The sequence below is a fragment of the Macrotis lagotis genome, chromosome 1 (genome assembly GCF_037893015.1).
Source record: "Macrotis lagotis isolate mMagLag1 chromosome 1, bilby.v1.9.chrom.fasta, whole genome shotgun sequence".
Classification (NCBI taxonomy): Eukaryota; Metazoa; Chordata; class Mammalia; order Peramelemorphia; family Peramelidae; genus Macrotis; species Macrotis lagotis.
The window spans coordinates 799025781-799046063 of record NC_133658.1 but is presented as its reverse complement, the minus strand read 5'-3'; the positions used below and the strand labels follow the sequence as shown (position 1 = coordinate 799046063).

At 37.6% G+C, this 20283-nt stretch overlaps 1 protein-coding gene across 7 annotated transcripts in view; it reads left to right on the top strand.

Annotated features, from left to right (window-relative positions):
• The window catches only part of C2CD3 (C2 domain containing 3 centriole elongation regulator), a 161913-nt gene that overhangs the window by 55296 nt on the left and 86334 nt on the right, over positions 1-20283 (top strand). For all 7 annotated transcript variants that reach the window (XR_012474392.1, XM_074216853.1, XM_074216852.1 and 4 more), the window contains 3 exons: positions 9669-9781; positions 11217-11335; positions 12290-12409. Coding sequence is in view for 6 of the 7 variants with exons in the window: in XM_074216853.1 (XP_074072954.1) it covers positions 9669-9781; positions 11217-11335; positions 12290-12409 (352 nt within the window). In the remaining variant the exon portion in view is untranslated. The remainder of the gene's footprint in view (positions 1-9668; positions 9782-11216; positions 11336-12289; positions 12410-20283) is intronic.

The window sequence follows — 20283 nt, the reverse complement described above, 5'->3', positions numbered from 1 at the left end:
CAGGTTGTAAAGGCCTTTAAAAATGAACAGAAAAACTTATTCTAAAAGCATTGAGGAGACACCAGTCTGTAGGGGAAATGACACAGATAAACACTAAAATATACTTTGACTTCAGTGTATTAGATGGCCTGAAATGGGAAAAATTTAAGAAAGGGAGACTAATGAGTAGGATGTTTAGTAACCTAAACAATAGTTGAGGATGGCCTGCATTTAGGCATAAATTGTTTAAGAGGAAAGAAGGGGGGGGGGGGGCTAGGTGGTGCAGTGGATAGAGCACCGGCCTTGGAGTCAGGATTACCTGAGTTCAAATCCAGCCTCAGACACTTAATAATTACCTACCCCTGTGTCCTTGGGCAAGCCACTTAACCTCATTGCCTTGAAAAAAAAAATCTAAACAAAAAAAAAAGAAAAGAGGAAAGATGTTGTAGAGAATACATCAACTGATTAGGTATATGGGTTAGGGATGGAAAAGAATGAGGACTTCAGTATTGTGTCAGGCTGTGAAGGATGGTTATGTGATTAAAAGATGAACATTTGGAAGAGAGAAGAGTTTACAGATAAAAAGACTAAGTTCAGTTTTGGCTGTGCTGAGTTTAAGATGTTTGTGGAGAAATCAAATTTCTGATAGGAATTTGATAATATAGGACTGAAGCTCAAGGGGGAGACTAGAACTGCACACATAAATCAATCCACAGAAGATATCAAAACTTGGAGGTCATCTTGTAGGGTGGTAAGAAGGGTGTCTCTGCAGGATTTAAGGAAGGTTATGTACAAATTGTTAACTGGATGAGAAAGTGCTTATGGTACAATTTGGACTAAACCTCTGGAGGGAATAGACACAGTAATAATATTATGAATCCAATAAAATAATAAAGTTAGGAAAATGAGTTGTTATTTAAAGTGGAGGAAATGTAAAAAACAGACCACAGTAAAAATGTATACTTTTTATGCTTATTTTCTTTTTTGTTTACTAAAATCTTAATGATTTATGTTAGTATTGAGTATAATAGGACTTCTCAAATTCTAGTAGATCTTACTGAGGGGGAAAGACTTCACATGTAGTTCTGGTGACAAAATACAATCCCTCCTCTGGGGATCATCTTAATTCAGAACCTTGTTATCAAAAGGTTGACCAGTAATCAGGGAGGAGTGAGATTTTTTTTATTTTTATTTTTTAGGTTTTTGCAAGGCAATGTGGTTAAGTGGCTTGCCCAAGGCCACACAACCAGGTGATTATTAAGTGTTTGAGGTCAGATTTGAACTCAGATACTCGTGACTCCAAGGCCACTGCTCTATCCACTGCGCCACCGAGCCGCCCCAAGGAGTGAGATTTAAACCAGGATTTCAGTGATATCAAATCTAGTATACCATGATAGGTTTTTTACAATTATTGTTATTGTTGATCATGTTATACCATAGCAGCTCATGAACAGCATCTACTAAGTCTGGGAAAGAGATCTCTGCATGAGGGCAAGAAGATATCATTGTTTTGGGTTTTGTTTTTTAATTTTTTATTTTATTGAAGATTTTATTTTATTTTGAATTTTACAATTTTTCCCTTAATCTTACTTCCCTCCTCCCCCCCCACCCCCTACAGAAGGCAATTTGTCAGTCTTTACATTGTTTCCATGGTATACATGGATCCAAATTGAGTATGATGAGAGAGAAATCATATCCTTAAGGAAGAAACATAAAGTATAAGAGATAGCAAGATCACGGGGCGTCTAGGTGATGCAGTGGATAGAGCAATAGAGCACCGTCCCTGGAGTCAGGAGTATCTGAGTTCAAATCCGACCTCAGAAACATAATAATTACCTAGCTGTGTGGTCTTGGGCAAGCCACTTAACCCCACTGCCTTGCAAAACCTAAAAAAACAGAGAGAGAGAGAGAGAGAGAGAGATAGCAAGAGATATCAGGTTTTTTCCTAAATTAAAGTCCATGCATGCTCTTTGTTCAAACTCCACGGTTATTTCTCTGGATACAGATGGTATTCTCCATTGCAGAGAGGCCCAAATTGTCCCTGATTGTTGCACTGATGGAATGAGCGAGTCCATCAAGGCAAGGCTCATCATCCCCTCCCCCATGTTGCTGTTAGGATGTACATTGTTTTTTGGTTCTGCTCTTCTCACTCAGCATCAGTTCATGCAAATCCCTCCAGGCTTCCCTGAATTGCCATCCCTCCTGGTTTCTAATAGAACAATAGTGTTCCGTGACATACATATACCACAGTTTGCCAAGCCATTCCCCAATTGAAGGACATTTACCTAATTTCCAATTCTTTGCCACCACAAACAGGGCTGCTATGAATATTTTTGTACAAGTGATGTTTTTACCTTTTGTCATCATCTCTTCAGGGTATAGACCCAGTAGTGGTGTTGCTGGATCAAAGGGTGTGCACATTTTTGTTGCCCTTTGGGCATAATTCCAAATTGCTCTCCAGAAAAGCTGGATGAATTCACAGCTCCACCAACAATGTATTAGTGTCCCAGATTTCCCACATCCCTTCCAACATTGATCATTGCCCCCTTCTAGTCATATTGGCGAGTCTGAGAAGTGTGAGGGGGTACCTCAGAGAAGCTTTGATTTGCATTTCTCTAGTAATTAATGATTTTTTTTTAGGTTTTTGGCAAGGCAAATGGGGTTAAGTGGCTTGCCCAAGGCCACACAGCTGGGTAATTATTAAGTGTCTGAGACCGGATTTGAACCCAGGTACTCCTGACTCCAGAGCCACCTAGCCGCCCCATAATTAACAATTTAGAGCAATTTTTCCTATGACTATGGATTGCTTTGATCTCCTCATCTGTAAATTGCCTTTGCATATCCTTTGACCATTTGTCAATTGGGGAATGGCTTTTTTTTAATATGATTCAGTTCCCTGTATATTTTAGAAATGAGTCCTTTGTCAGAAACATTAGTTGTAAAGATTGTTTCCCAGTTTACTACATTTCTTTTGATCTTGATTACAGTGGTTTTGTCTGTGCAGAAGTTTTTTAATTTAATGTAATCAAAATCATCTAGTTTGATTTTAGTTATGTTCCCTATCTCTTCCTTAGTCATAAGCTGCTTCCCTTTCCATAGAACTGACAGGTAAACTAGTCCTTGATCTTCTAATTTGCTTATAGTATTGTTTTTATGTCTAAATCCTGTATCCATTTGGATCTTATCTTGGTATAGGGTGTGAGGTGTTGGTCTAATCCTAGTTTCGTCCATACTAACTTCCAGTTTCCCCAGAAGTTGTTATCAAAGAGAGAGTTTTTATCCCTATAGCTGGACTCTTTGGGTTTATCAAACAGCAGATTACTATAGTCGTTTCCTGCTATTGCACCTAGTCTATTCCACTGATCCACCACTCTATTTCTTAGCCAATACCAGACAGTTCTGATGACTGATGCTTTATAAAATAATTTTAGATCAGGTAGGGCTAAGCCCCCTTCTTTTGCACTTTTTTTCATTAAATGCCTGGAAATTTTTGACTTTATTTCTCCATATGAATTTACTTACAACTTTTTCTAACTCATTAAAATAATTATTTGGAATTTAGAATGGTATGGCACTACAGGTAGTTTAGTTTTAGTAGAATTGCCATTTTTAGTATATTAGCTCTACCTATCCATGAACAGTTGATGTTTGCTCAGTTATTTAAATCTGATTTAATTTGTGTGAGAAGTGTTTTATAATTGTTTTCAAAAGGTTTCTCAGTCTGCCTTGGCAAATAGACTCCCAGGTATTTTATATTGTCTGAGGTTACTTTGAATGGGATTTCTCTTTCTAGCTCTTCCTGCTGTATCTTGCTAGTCATATATAGAAAAGTTGAGGATTTGTGAAGGTTTATTTTATATCCTGCAACTTTGCTAAAATTGCTAGTTGTTTCCGGTAGTTTTTTGGATGATTTCTTGGGATTTTCTAAGTATACCATCATGTCATCTGCAAAGAGTGAGAGTTTTGTTTCTTCCTTCCCAATTCTAATTCCTTCAGTTTCTTTTTCTTCTCTAATTGCTGAAGCTAACATTTCTAATCCGATATTGAATAATAATGGTGATAATGGATAGCCTTGTTTCACCCCTAATTTTATTAGAAATGCCTCTAGCCTCTCCCCATTGAATATAATGCTTGTTAATAGTTTCAGATAGATACTGCTTATTATTCTAAGGAACAGTCATTTATTCCTACACTCTCTAGTATTTTTAGTAGGAATGGGTGTTGTATTTTGTCAAAAGCTTTTTCAGCATCCATTGATATGATCATATGATTTCTGATAGGTTTGTTGTTGATATAATTGAGTATACTAACAGTTTTCCTAATATTGAACCAACCCTGCCCAAGGCCACACAGCTAAGTAATTATCAAGTGTCTGAGTCCGGATTTGAACCCAGGTACTCCTGACTCCAGGGCCAGTGCTTTATCCACTGTGCCACCTAGCTGCCCCCTCTTTCTTTTTTTAATCAAGTTTTATCAAGGTTTATCAATTTTATTGGTTTTTTATTTGGTTTTATTTATTAATTCAATAGTTTTCTTGCTTTCAATTTTACTAATTTCTCCTTTAATTTTTAGAATTTCTAATTTGGTATTTAATTGGGGATTTTTAATTTGTTCTTTCTCTAATTTTTTTAGTTGCATATTTAGTTCATTGATTTCCTCTTTCTCTAATTTATTCATGTAAGCATTTAAAGATATAATATATCCCCTGACAGCTACTTTGAGTGAATCCCATAGGTTTTGGTATGTTGTTTCATTATTGTCATTATCTAGGATAAAATAATTAATTCTTTCTATAATTTGTTGTTTGATCCACTCAATCTTTAAAATGAGGTTATTCAGTTTCCAATTAGTTCTGGGTCTATATCTCTCTGGCCCAATATTGCATGACATCATTGTTAATATGGTGGGGTAGGATGGGGTGGGGTTTGGGAGAGGGAGAGGAGATAGGTTGAACAGATGCTATGCATATTCAGATAGTCTTGTCTAAAGTGGATCTCTGTCTTGGAGTTGAACTTTATTCAAACCCACAAATTCCCTTGTGTTCTTGTTTTGGATTTGTGGAGGTTGTTATGGTTCTCCAGTCTATCCATAAAAGAATTTTACCCTGTCATGTAATTCTGTCTTCTGTGAATTTAGTTGTATGCACTTCATTTTATGATATTTTATGCAGGTTGGACAGTTGTAAAGAGATTAGGAGATAGTAATTAATCTTACTGATGATATAATGATATTATTATTCTTTAAATAATACTCCCTAAGATTATTTTAGTGCTTTTGTTTGACAAGTTTAGTACTTTAGTTTTGTCCAACTCTTCATGACTCCATGGACACACATCAGTAGCCTTCCTGGGATTTTCTTAACAAAGATATTGGTGTGATTTGCCATTTTCTCCTCCAGTGGATTAAGGCAAACAAAAGTTAAGTGACTTGCCCAGGATCACACAGAAAATGTCTGAAGTCAGATTCCAGGACCAGCATTTTTTGAGCCACCTAACTGCCTTATAGGCTACATAAGTTTTTAGAAAGAGAGAGACATTGTGTTTCTCTGAGTGTTCACTTACGTGTGTGTGTACAGGCATAGGTGAAATATACCCTTGTAGACATAGTTCCCCTTCATCTCTATAGGTCTGGCACTTATCACATCATCTTACAGAGGAAAACTTAATAGATTATCTTGACTGCCCTGAACCAGTGAAATAAACTGAATAAACATGAGAAAATCTTAAAACACAGGATAAATTTCAGTAAGGCTAAATCTTCATAAGACACAAACAGGTCACAGAAAAAATACTGATATTTCTATACTAATTTCCTACTTTGTTTGCTTAATTGTTCAGTTGACCTCACTGCTTCATATATGGAATCTCAATGAAGACTGCAGGAGTAGAGGTGTAGTTAAGAATGCATAAGGAAAATCTTGTGGTGTTTTAAATAATCTTAAACTACTGCTTGTTGCTACAAGCCCATCTTTTTAACATCAATAATTTCATTGTAAATCTACATATAAAAAAAAAATTGTGGTATAATGGAAAGAGGACAGAACAGGAATCAATAGAAACTTGGATTCAGATGCACTCTCTGAAACTTGGCTGGCTCTGTGACCTTAGCAAGTCACTTAGCATTTCTAAAGTTCAGTTACTTCATACTTGCGAAATGGAAATTTTTAAAAATCATACAAAAGGGGCAGCTAGGTGGCCCAGTGGATAAAGCACCGACCCTGGAGTCAGGAGTACCTGGGTTCAAATCCAGTTTCAGACATTTGATAATTACCTAGCTGTGTGGCCTTGGGCAAGACATTTAACCCCATTTGCCTTGCAAAAAACCTAAAAAAAAAATCATACAAAAAAGACACTTAATAATTACCTAGCTGTGTGACCTTGAGCAAGCCACTTAACTCCATTGCCTTGCAAAAACTAAAACAAAAAAAAAATCATACAAAGATACAGATGTAAGAATAATGCCCCTAGTGCCTGACCAATAACACTCAGTTGTGAGGTTTAAGTGAGATATGATATAATAAAAATACTTGATCAGCCAAAAACCCATTACATAAATGTTAGCTATTATTAAAGCCATGAAATATAGTTTTCCACAATCAATATACATTTTAAAATACCTTTTTAATGTCAAGCATTTGTCTCAGAAGAATCAAAATCGAAAATGTGTAAGTGTATATATGTACTGTAACTTCTTCACCTGCATAAAATAACATTCTGTACAAGATGAATTAAATACAGCAGAATTCCCAGAAGAGAAAACATAAGAGTAAATTTTATGGATTAAACACTGAATGGGGGCAGCTAGGTGGTGCAGTGGATAGAGCACCAGCCCACTTAACCCCATTTGCCTTGAAAAAACCTAAAAATAACAAAAAAATAAACACTGAAGAACTGTTATCAGTCTTACAAATTCAAAGCAAGAGCACAAGGAAATATGTGAGTTTGTGCAAGGCTCAGCCTCAGGTTAGGAACTCAATTTTGTAGTAACACTATCTGAACACTCATAGTATCCTACCTTTCTCCCTCCTGTTCCTCATCTCCTTCCCACAAGCAGCATTTGCTGATTTTATCTAGCCAGATAAAAAACTAGGCTTCACAAGGGTTCCCTTCTAACTGAGGCTGACCCTAGGGTAGGAATTTTTCTCCTCATCACCCAACATGAGTACAGAAAATACTATAACATAAAGGATGTGGGGTGGCTAGGTGGCGCAGTGGATAGAGCACCGGCCCTGGAGTCAGGAGTACCTGGGTTCAAATCCGGTCTCAGACACTTAATAATTACCTAGCTGTGTGGCCTTGGGCAAGCCACTTAACCCCATTGCCTAGCAAAAAACTTTAAAAAAAAAAAAACTTAAAGGATGTGGAGAAGACTATAAGATAAGGTAGTGCCAGATTTTGGAGAACTTTAGCTACTGGATCAAGGAGCTCAAACCTTGCTTTTTGAGCAGAAGAATGATAACTAGATTTTTTTTCAAAGGGAAAAATAATTCCGCAGCTGATAAACTGTGGATCGATTTAGAGAAATGAAGAAGCAGAAAAGGTTTCTATAGTATATGAATCTAGTAAGAATAGAAAAGAGGGAAGAGAGCCCAGAGACACATAAAGGTTGAATTAACAGGACTTGGCAACTGGTTAGATAGAATTATTTGTTTAATGAACATTTGAAGGTTAATTAAAAATCGGTCACATTAGAATCAGTTTATATTTTGTCAAAGCCTAGTAGTATATCCTAACTTTTTGAGTACCACTTATGCTTAAAATATATTTGTTTGTTTGACATTTAAGAATCTTATATGCTGGCCCCTTCATATCTTTCTACTCTTTTATTGCCCTTCATATATTCTATGACTCAGTGGTATTAATCCATGCATACAGTAATTCATCTTCCCTTTCCATGCCTTTTACTTGTCTGTCTCCCATTTCTAGAATACTCCTCCTCCCAAACTCTGGCTCTTGGTTTCCTCAACTTCATTCAAAATTCAGCTCATATACTATATTTCACAGGAGACTTTTTGTGGTTCCTCAAGCCACTTGAGCATTCTTATGCTCTAAGAATACCCTTCTTACCCTTATTTTCTATGTATCTTGTGTGTGCCATTTATTTAAAAGAATGAATGAATAAATGAGTGAGTGAAGCATTTATACATTGGAAACACAAGTAGAACAAATGAAACAGCTTCTCAAGGAATTGGGGCTTCAGTTGATGGAGGTAGCACATATAAAAAACTACAGTGTCCATCGAAAGATTCAAAAATCCTAAAGGTATATTAGGGGCAGCTAGGTGGTACAATAGATAGAGTACTGGCCATGGAATCAGGAGGACCTGAATTCAAATATGGTTTCAGACACTTAATACTTATGATCTTGGGCAAGTCTCTTAACCCCATTGCCTTGCCAAAAAAAGAAGGTATATTAGAAAGTCACATGTCTAGAAGTCTTAGCAGAAGGACAGCTGGTAAGAAACCAGAGGTATGAATGGTTTCTGCCATCTTTACTGAAGGTTCATAGTTAGTGACATGGAACATATTCAGTGTGATTTGAACATACATGACTGCCCCCTAAGGTTTTCCCATGGGCATCCCTGATGGGGGGGGGGGGAGCAAGAGAGAAGGGCACCCATCTGATTTGGGAGAGGAACGAAGAATATTGAGGAAGATTACTTCTATGAGCTGTTATTCCCTTCAGACTACCCTAGTGGGGTGATGGGGAGAAAGGAAAGATTAGGTCAAGAAATGGAAAAAAATGCCCCTTCTGGCTATTAGGGCTGGGAGGGTAGGCAGGGAGAGGTGACTAGCAAAGGTTATTACACTAATTAGGGTCCGAGAGAAATTTTGAATGCCTTACTTTATTTTACTCCATGCCCCAACCAACCAGTGAAAACATAGGAAGCCTTGAGTCTTGAACAGGTGACCTGTTCATGATTCCTGTCTCTTCTCTTTACTAACTTGTAAGGAATCTGTTATTTCATCCATGTGGGTATTTTCTCCACCAACTCACTTTACCACGATGTAGGTGATCTTTTAAGACTTGAGCACCCAGGTTCATGAACGTCTCTTACACTTAACTTGTTAACTGGTACTTAGACATGTTTGAAAACAGTGGTAACAGATTTTGAGTCATACCATCCTAGGAAAGATTTAAATAAGATCCCAGAGGACATGCCTGTGTCTGGAGGCTAAATTATTTTGGCAATGGTAGTTCATGAAAGCATCGACTAAGGCATAAGGAAATAGAACTGTGTCAGTAGAGGTATTACTTACAGAGTTGAAATCACAAAGGAAATATTTGAGTATTTGAAATTTCACAAGTACTTTGCAAAGTACTTTCACAACAGCAATGCAGTGGAGGTACATAGTGTTAAGTGCAACTGGTGATAAAATGGAGAGACAGAAGGATCTGAGTTCATTTCTTCCCTCAGACATTTACTATGTGACCCTGGGCAAGTCACTTGATCTTTATCTGCTTCAATTTTCTCAACTATAAAATGGAAATAATAACAGTTTCTACCTCTCAGAGTTATAAAAAATCAAGTGAAATAATATCTGTAAAATACATAACACAGTGCTTGGCACAAGAGTAGAAACCTAATAAATGTTTATTCCCTTTCCCCCCCCATATGTAATTAAGAACTTAGAGTTTTTAAATTTAGAAAAAACAGTTTGAGTTTTTAAATCACCTTTTTTTTTAAAGCACATTCTTTGTGGAATACCACTTTCCTATTGGTGCCTCCAGAAGTAACACAGAAGAGATTTCTGTGACCACAGAAATTATTCGACTAGCTTCCAGTAAAATTACAGAGGGAGGTGAGCATTACATCTCTTTTCTTTTCCATAGAGAGTTTGAACTTAGAAGAAATTCTTATTTGACTATGTTAGCTCTTTGAAAATGTCTTAGCTAAAAAACTGTTGAGAAAATTAAAAAGTCATCAGACAGAAACTAGCTTAGAGAGAGATGCAAGATTATTGACTAAGAAGACAGCTGAAATTCAGCTACATGCTGATAGTATATCTACCATACTATCCAGAATCTAAAGTGCTATTATGATGCCCTGAAGGCTGTTTCTGAGTCAAAGACCCATGGTGCATCTCAGCTATTCAATTTTGATGGAGACACATTGATTTGTTGGTTAGAGATGATCCTAGAGAGATGGGCTGAACACTTCCATAGTGTGGTTTTTTTAAAGTTTTTGCAAAGCAGTGGGGTTAAGTGGCTTGCCCAAGGCCACACAGGTAGGTAATTATTAAGTGTCTGAGGCCGGATTTGGACTCAGGTCCTCCTGATTCCTGGGCCGGTGCTCTATCCACTGCGCCACCTAGTGGCTCCGCTTCCATAGTGTTCTTAACAGACCATCATCAGTGCAGAAACCACTGACTGCTTAATTCAAATTGAAGTCAATCGATCCCTAGCTGAAGTTCCAGTTGCAGAAAAGGATTTGAATGCCATTAGTCTCCTTTCGTGTGGCAGAGCATCTGGTGCTGCTACTATTCCAGCTGAGATCTGCAAAGTGGTAGATCCATTGTTCATCTAAAAAGTGACTTAAATTTTCCAGTTATATGTCATAAAGAGGTTATCTTCCAAGAATTCAAGGATGCCTCCATTATGTGTCTCTATAAAGGTAAAATTAGTTTTATATTTTATAGTTTTTCCCATTAATGATTTTTTTCCTCCTTTTTTACCTATTCTTTCACACCATGACTCATGGAAATATGTTTAACATAGTTATACATGTATAGCCTGTAGCAGATCACTCATTGTCAAGGGGGGAAGGAAAGAAAGGAGAAAAAATGTGGAACTCAAAATTTTATTTAAAAATGAAATTTGAGGGGCGGCTAGGTGGCACAGTGGATAGAGCACCAACCCTGAAATCAGGAGGACCTGAGTTCAAATCCGGCCTCAGACACTTAATAATTACCTTGCTGTGTGGCTTTGGGCAAGCCACTTAACCTTATTTCCCTTGGAAAAAACCTAAAAAATTAAAAATTTTAAAAAATTAAATTTGAATATTAGACTGAGAAATTTGGGTTTGATCCTGAAGACTGCAGGACTCAAGGGGTTTGGGGTGAAAGAGTAACCTGGTCAGCTGAACTTAAGGAAGATGAATCTGGCATTAATACATAGATTGTTTTAAAAGTAGAAGAGTGCAACATGGATTGAGGAGAAAAATAGGTAACTTTTCTGTATTTCCAATACAGAGAATCACATGCCCATACCTTATTTGTTTATCCATTTCCATTTCAGTGGTGAAATTTCAACAACGATATGTATTCCCAGTACATTTTGATGGAGCAATGATAGAACATTGGTGGAACTCTGACCTAATTTTCAAAATATACATGAAGAAAAGTACACAGAAAAAGGTACTTCAACTGAAGCTTATTCTTTTTCTCTCTCTCTCCTCCTCACATACTCATTCAGAGTATTTAGAGGTTTTTAATTTCAGAATTCTCCATGTGTTAGTTTTACTGGACATTTCCAGCTAAGTGGTCTCTTTCTTCCTCAAAATTTTATGTAGCACATTTCCTAGATTTTTTCTTATCTTATTCTATATGAAATATTAGTATTATAGGCTTATTACTGAAGAGATATCAGAGGTCATCTAGTCTAATCCCCTAATTTTGTAGGAATAGAAACTTAAACTTGAAGAGATTAAGTGACTTTTCCAGTGTCACACCTGTAAAGAAGGTATGCCAGAATATGAACCCAAGTCACTGACTCCCAAGTTTACTGCTCTTTCAAAATTATGTACATGTATCTCTCATTCAACCCTCTAGGGGGAAAAAACTAATAAAACTAAATTCTTTAAGTTTGCAAATTAAGCCCATAACCTTACTTCTTTTAGTCACTTAATAAATGTTTATTGAATTTATTGAAAAACATATCATTGGAGCAGCTAGGTGGCGCAGTGAATAGAGCACGCCCCTGGAGTCAGGAGGACCTGAGTTCAAATTCGGTCTCAAGACACTTAATCATTACCTAGCTGTGTGACCTTCAGCAGGTCACTTAATCCCATTGCCTTGCAAAAACTAAAAACAAAAACAACACGAAAAAGAAAAACATATCATTACTAATTGAGATTTTTTGGGGGGGAAGATCATGAAACATAAAGAGAAATAGGGAACAGGGAGATGGACAAATTTTGGAAAGAAAGGTAAATTTAGTTTGGGAAATGGTGTGTTTCCCTGCACTGCAATATTTAAGCTTATAGACCCCCAAAAATTCAATTTCTTCTACTCTTTTTATTCACAGTTATAATAAAATTCTCTCAGGACCTTTGGAAATTTACCATAATTTTTCCTTCTTTCTTGTTTCAGGCAGAGTTAATTGGATCAGCTGTGCTTCCTCTGCAAGAGGTCATTTGTTCACAACTGCTCTCTTTCAGTAGCCAGCTGCCAGTAGAGGAGAAAAGCCAGGCATTATTTGGACCTCTTGAGGTATATAATTGTTATTATAGACCTGCTGCATACTACCTATGATTAGTGCCTTTCACCTACAATTGTTCCCAACCTTTATTTACCAACAGTCTTTCTTCTGCTCTGAACAGTCAGTCACCTGGATCATTTGCATGTAACTCCATTTTCTTATCCCCTTATTCTTGTGACTCAGTGTCTCTACTTGATATATGATTAAATCCCTTTAATTGCTGCTACTCATCTATATCCAATTTAACCCTACCCATCCTCAGTATCTGTTTTGTTACCCAACAGCCTTTTTTATAAAGTTTTCTCAGTGACTTAACCTTTGTTAAGCCTTTACCTTGGTGATCATTATGTCTCCTGAACATCCTGACCTCCCAGTTCATCAATTTTCTTGCCTCTCTTGACCTGAATATCCATTTTACCTCTGTCATATTCATTCCCACCCCCAAACTGGTTCATTTATATATTCCTGAGCTGTGCACTTCCATTCTCTAAAAATAATCTCTTAGGGAAGCTAGGTGGTACAGTGGAAAGAGTACTGGCCCTTTAGTCAGGAGGACCTGAGTTCAAATCCAGCCTCAGTCACTTAATAATTGCCTAGCTGTGCAATCTTGGCTAAGTCACTTAACCCCATTTCCTTAAATTTCAAAAAAATCTCGACTTCCTAAACATATTCTTCATCCTTTCTGCAAACTCCTTTTGTTCCATCCTACTTTGTTTTCCCAGTTTGTCTCACTCTTGTTCCTTTATATTTTTTGATCCTATATTTAACCAGTTCAGATACTCACCATTGCTTATTTCAGTGCTTGTCACATAGGAGACTCTTAATGAATGCTCACTGACTAGTTAGCACTGTCTTTTACTCTTCTTACGTTCCTTAATTCTTCATCCTTCTGCTGTTCATGACTTAACATTTTTCAGTCCTGAGTCATCTCCACCAACTACATTCTTTCTCCTGAGCTGCTGAATGATGGAGGAGGCTGATTAAATCAACCTATAAATTCATGTTAGATAAAGTTAATTAGGCTCACATGTCTATACAGCTGTACTTTTGTCTTTTCCTGAATGACTGTCATGCTCTTCACTGTGATTGTTTCAAACTTTTATGTTTTCTTTCTATCCCCAAACACCAACCCAGGCCTCTCTCTGTCCCTCTACCTTCTTAATTTGAGAAAATCAAGATCATCCTTTGTGAACTCATTCATCTTTCCAGCTCACAACTTGAAATTCTTCCCCATTTTCATTTGTCTTTCCCTTCTTTGTCCTAGTCTTAAGAGGATGAAGAGACCTTTCTTTCCAAGGCTAATGACTTTTTTTTTTGGTTTTTGCAAAGCAGTGGTATTAAGTGACCTGCACAAGGTCACACAGCTAGATAATTATTAAATGTCTGAGACTGGATTTGAACTCAGTTCCTCTGACTCCAGGGCCGGTGCTCCATCCACTGTGCCACCTAACTGCCCCAAGGCTAATGACTCTTGATTTCTTTCCTTCAGAAAGTTCCCTAAGAATGATCCCCCTCAATTTTCTTTTCCTTTTTTAATTTATTTAAGTCAGTGGGGTTAAGTGACTTGCCTAAAGTCACACAGCTAGGCAATTAGTAAATGTCTAAGGCCAGATTTGAACTGAGGTCCTCCTAACTCCAGGGCCAGTGTTGTATCTACTGCACCACCTAGCTGCCCCCCTCAATTTTCAATATTTTATTAACCACTGACTTCTTCCCCACTACTTACTAACATACTCAGGTCCCTCTCCTAAAAAAAAATATTTACTTTGTGGCTCTCTCTAGTGCTAGTTAGGTGTTTCTTCTCTCTTTGATTCCAAAATTCACTCTCTTGGTTTTCTCATCTTGGTGATATCTAACCCTAATTACCTTAGAATAATTTTTACCACTTTCCAGTCTTAATTCCTTTCTTCCCCCCTATTTCAACTCTACTATCTCAGTGTCCTACTCTAGATCTGTCCATCCTTCTACTCTACCCTACTTTATCCATAATTAACATACTTCTTTTCATGTTGTATTATTTCCTGTCTTGTTCCTTCCATCTTCAGACACTCAATAAGACCTGGCTTTCCTGGATAATACTGCATCTTTGACCACTTTTTCAGTATTGGTTATACTTTATTTTATACCTCCTCAGAGTCAAGATGCTCCTTGTTCTCCACTGCCACTTCAGACTTTCTCTCCATCATCTCTCAGTAGCTAGAGACTAATCTCCCTTGAGGTTCATGGTGTTCAAATCTTATCATTCAATCCAAATTCTGGTAGCTATTATTTGCCAATTCCCTTGCTGACACAGGTCAGTTCTACACTATCCTCTAATTCTCAAATCCTTTTTTCCTTTGTCCTCTTGCCAATCATATTTTACCAGATCCCAACTCTGGATTACTCTTAGCATCCTTTTCAATTGCTCCTTAAGAAAATTAGCAAATACAAAAGAAATTTATGCCTTGTAATCTCGTGGGCTCTTGGGATGACAAGGCAATATTTTTATTCCCAAACTGATTACTTTTGGGGCAGCTAGATGACGCAGTGGATAGAGTACTGGCCCTGGAGTCAGGAGGACCTGAGTTCAAATGTGGCTTCAGACACTTACTAATTACCTAGTTGTGTGACCTTGAGCAAATCACTTAAGCCCATTGCCTTACCAAGAAAATAACTGATTACTTTTCTCACTCACTATAGTGACAATTCAAACTTCTTTCCTAAAACTTTTCCCCAAATCCCCTCTTCTACCTTCTCAGAAAGCTAAAGACCTTGCTTCATACCTTAACAAAAAGGGAAAAAAACTGAAGTCATTCCACAAGATTTCCTCTTCCCTCACCTTATTTCAAATCTTCTCCTCAACACACATCACTCTGTCATCCCTTACTTAAGAAGAAATGACTCTTCAGTCTGTCATAGGCAGTTCCTCTTACATTACCCTTGAAACCATTCCCTGTTGGTTTCCCTCTGCCTGACTGTAGCCTCTCATTCTCCTTTATTATACCTTCATCTGAGTCACACACATTTAGGGTATGCCCCAGGATTCTGTCCTAGACTGTCTTCTTGTTTCTCTCTATTCTTCATTTGATGATTGCAGCAGGTCTATACATCTAACCATATTCTTTCTCCCACCCTATAATCCTGTATTACCAGCTGTCTTTTGAGATTTCTCAAAGTGGATGTCCCATAAACATCTCCAACACAGCATGTTCAAAACAGAATTCATCTTTCTCCCCTAAATTCTCCCATCTTCCATATATCACATGCTTTTGAGGGGCATTATTATTTTCCTAGTCAGTTAGACTTACATGCTCATTATCATCTTCAATTTATCTCCCTCATCCTAAAAATTTAATCTGTTGCCAAATCTTGTTATTTCTATCTTTATATCATCTCATGTATGCCTCCTGACTTGTGTTCGTATCTACCTTTATCCACACAAACAGCCCTAGTTCATGCCTTCATGATCTCACACCTGAACTACCACAGGAGCCTTTCTGACAGGTCTACCTAATGCAAGCTTCTACTTTTACATACATTTTCCTCACATGTGCTAAATTTAGCACATGTCAGTTTCCAACTCAATAAACTGACTCCCTGTTACCCCTAGATCAATTCTAAATTCCTCTTTTTGACATTTAAAGCTCTGCATGATAATACCAATGACTAATATTTATATAAGGCTTTAACATTTACAAATTGCTTTAAATGTTTTATTATGTCTGTGCCAGGATTTGAACTCAAATCTTTCAGGCTTCAAATGCTGCATTTTTTTCTGCTGACCACTAACTGTGCTTCTTTGCTGTCTTTCCTTTTTTTGTTTGTTTTGTTTTTTTTGTTTTTTTGTTTTTTTAGGTTTTTGCTAGGCAATGGGGTTAAGTGGCTTGCCCAAGACCACACAACTAGGTAATTATTAACTGTCTGAGGCTGGATTTGAACCCAGGTACTCCTGACTCCAGGGCCGGTGCTTTATCCACTGCACCACCTAGCCACCCCTCCATTCTTCTTACACTGCCATACTCATTCTTCAGGATAAACATACTGGTCTACTTGCTATTCCTCACACATAGCCCTTTCTCTCCCATATCTTGTGGTGCTTATCCATTATGCCTATGTCTGTCTTCTTATCTAATATATCTCAGGTTCCTTGGCCTTTCTCCAGATTCAACTCAAGTATCATTTTCTTGTAAGAGTCTTTGCCTGGTTCCCTTAAGTACAAGTTTAGCTCTGACATTATTTTCATTCTACCCTTGGTGTATTTTTTATATGCCTAGCTAATTACACTCTGTCTCTCACATTAGAGTATGATCTCTTTGAGGTAGGTTTGTTGTTTTTTTTTGCTTTTTTTTCTTTGCATGCCCAATCTTAATACATTAGAACAAAAATGGAGTGCTTGCAACAAAAATGAAATACTTATTAATTGATACTTTCCACTTTGGTGATTTCATCTGCTTCCCTGGGTTTAATTATCATTTTTTACATAGTAATTCCCAAATTTAATTATTCAGGTGCCACTTTTCTTCTCAACTCTTCCTTGCATCGCCAACTGCCTATGGGATTTCTTCATTTGGTCAGCCCCTCAACATCTCTTAACTCAAGATATTCAAACTTGAACTCATATCTTTTCCCCTAATTCCACACTTTAACCAGACCTTTCAGCTCTTGTTGTTCTGGGCTTAACCATATTCTCATTTACTTACAGTAATTGCTCAGAGTAATTACTGATTTTTTTTCTCCTCCCTCATCTTCCCCCCCCCCCCATATCCATTCAGATGTTTATTCCATTTCAGATATACCACCTCCATGCATTTTCTACTCTCTACCCACAGGCTCACTCTTCTGGGTCAGGATGTCATTACTTTTCATCTGAATTATTATAACAGTCTTCTCGTTAATCTTTGTCCCCAGTGTTTTTTCTCTCCACACTTCTGCCAAAATATGCTTCCTAGTTCCTTTGGAGTGGTCTTAGATCAAGATTTCAGAATAACTAAATCTTTCACAGTTGATCATTGGTACAATATTGCTATTAATGTGTACCATTATTAATTAAATGTAAAAATGTCAGTGTTTAGTCTTGTTTCAGGTTCAAGAATGTTCTGTGACAAATTCACAGAAAACATGGACTCTTGACCCAGAAGTAATAGTTGGGAGAACAAGGTTTATTACATATTACTGTGGTTAGCAAAAGCTAAGGGAGAGAGAACAATAAAGGCATTTGGAAGCCACTGATCCCCAAGATTAGAAGCAGCAACAACTGCCATCAGGGAATAAGTAGTCCATAAAAGGAGAGCAGCATAAAGAAGGGAAATTATGCACAGTGCTTCCAACTGAGCTGATAGGAGTTCTACACTGACAGAGGAAAAGGCCAGAGTTTACATAAGGGAGCAGGGTAGGTATACCTGCTTGGGAAGGGGAAGGGTTTGAAGTAATTCTCACCATCTCATTGGGTTTATATCTCAGTGTCCTCCTTCCATGGGATAGAACTTGGGATGGGTTTGGGGAAGGAGTTGGGTGGTTAAATCTCAGTATTCTATTTCATTGAGGTAATTTCTACCATTTCAATGAATTTACATCTCAAAGGCACTGGGATACTTATATCCCAGCACCTCTCTTTGATGGGATAGCTCTTGGAGTGAGTTTCCAGGAGAATTCTATTAGATAGAATGTACTTAGCTAAAAGTGATGGATAATCAGAATTTTCTATGACTCAGATAGAATGATTTAAAAATAACTCCTCAAAAAGGGGGACAGGAAGGAGATAGGAGGGAGAACTGTTTATCTAGATAGCAGTGGGGTGGAAATCAGATGCCCACAGGATATGCAAAGCCAGAACTGAAGGAAATAATATTTGGCATAACATTTTTCTCTGTTATTTCCTCTACTTCATTTCCCCCCCTCAAGCAATTTGGGACCACATTTTTTTTTTGGCCAGTTGGGATAGAGATCTATCTTCTGAATCTGCTTCCTGTTGAAAATGGGAGTAGAATTGTCCCTACTTAACAACTTCCCTTTAGAGGGAGGGGTTCTGGTGCATCCAGAAATCCCCTGAAGCAGCATCCCAGGGATGCTGGTCCAGAGTTGTGTAGAAGATGGTATTCAGGTCCAAATACTAGGTGAAGATACACAATTTGTGACCTGGGGGAAATAAATCCAAATGAAATTTAAACAGACTGGGGCCAAAAAATAGGAGTGAGATGAGTATTGGGGGCCAGTAAAGGGAAAAGCCTGGAGCCCCACTTAGGGGAGGGACATAGGAAAGATAATGTAGGGAAATATAGAAATTAAAATAACAATTCAAGATCTCAACAAAGATTGGAACCAGTTGGTAATTGAATCAGTGTATCTAACATATATCTTGTAGCAGTTCCCCAGACCAGGTCTTTTCAGTATACAGGGGAACATTATATGGTAGCAGGGCATGTTGTGTATACACCTATGTCTTATTGACTGCTGGCTCTGATTGTGGGGATTTTCCATAAGGAGAAAAGACTAGGACATGATTAAACAACATCAAACTAGTCATTAGCTCCATTTGACTTCTCAGAAAGAATTACAGAAGACTACTAACCACACAGCAACAATTCCATCTCAATATGCTCTCCTGTTTCTGATCTTTTCACTTTGTATCAGTTCATATAAATCTTGTATGGTTTTTCTGAAATCATCCTGCCAAGAACTTACCATGTAGGAGAGATGATATAAGCTTTAGGAAAATTACTTTGGTAAGTTGACTGGACACTGGATTAGAATGTAAAGGCACATGAGGCTGGAATACAAATTGGAAGGTTATTAACAGTAGTTATGGTAAAAAAGCTACAAGGGTCTGAATTATGGTAAGGAAAGAAGATTGATGTTATGAAAGTCAAAGCAACAAGATTTGGCATTGGGTTTACATTTGTGAAATAAGTGAGCCAAGGAGTTGAGGCTGATCTTGATATTATAAGCCTAGTCACCTAAGAGTGTAGAGTACTCAGTAGTGTTTGGGAGGTTCACAAGAGGGAAGAGTCTTGAGGAAGAACATAAGAAATTCTCTTTTGAGATACCTATGGAATAGCCAGTTTGAGATGTCCTAAAATAGTCTGCTATGTAAGGTCTGTCTCCTAAAAGTGTTTACTTCATCTGTATCAGTATCACAATGTTAGTACCTTGATCAACAAACTTTAAGATAGGAGACTTCCTAGATGACAGAGAGAAAATCCTATTGTTGTTTATAAGCATTTACTCTTCAGCATAAGTGGAATTCTTGTCAATAGGAATTTTTAGTAAATATTATAAGATTTGAGAGAATTGTATTTGTAAAACCACGTCATCTATGTGAAATCTCATTAGCTGGCCACCCAAAGTTTTACTGCTTTGTCTAAACTGTATAAAAACTCCCCAAAATGTTGGGAAGACACTGGCATTTGTAAGGATGCCTTCTACCCATGGGTTCTGGTAAGATCCTAGAGAATTAAACTTCGTTTATAAAACTAACTTTGTTGTTTTGTTTTAGCCAAATAGAAATTATGGTTATCAGAGAACAGCACAGAAAGGGAAAAAAGGGAAAGAAAAGGAAACAGCCACGAGACAGTCTCTGGGATTAGATTACTATGGATCCAATCACATAGAGAAGAGTATAGGAGACTTTGGGAATGGTGCTCCTCTAAAGCAAGCTAGCTTCACAGGAAGATAAGTAGTTCAGCTGAGGAGTGAGGAGCATTTGAGGATAGAAGAGGCAGGACTTAGGAAAACATAGGTGGGAGCAGGTAACTTAGAGAGATGAGGTTAGATAAAGGATGGTAGGTCAAAGACTTCATCCTTTCTGGCTAAGGCAGGGATCCATTGTTTTGCTGATAGGGCTTTTGTGCCTGGGGCCACAGAGAGGCATGAAAGTTGTGGACAGACAGTGGAGTAGAGGGGTGGAAGG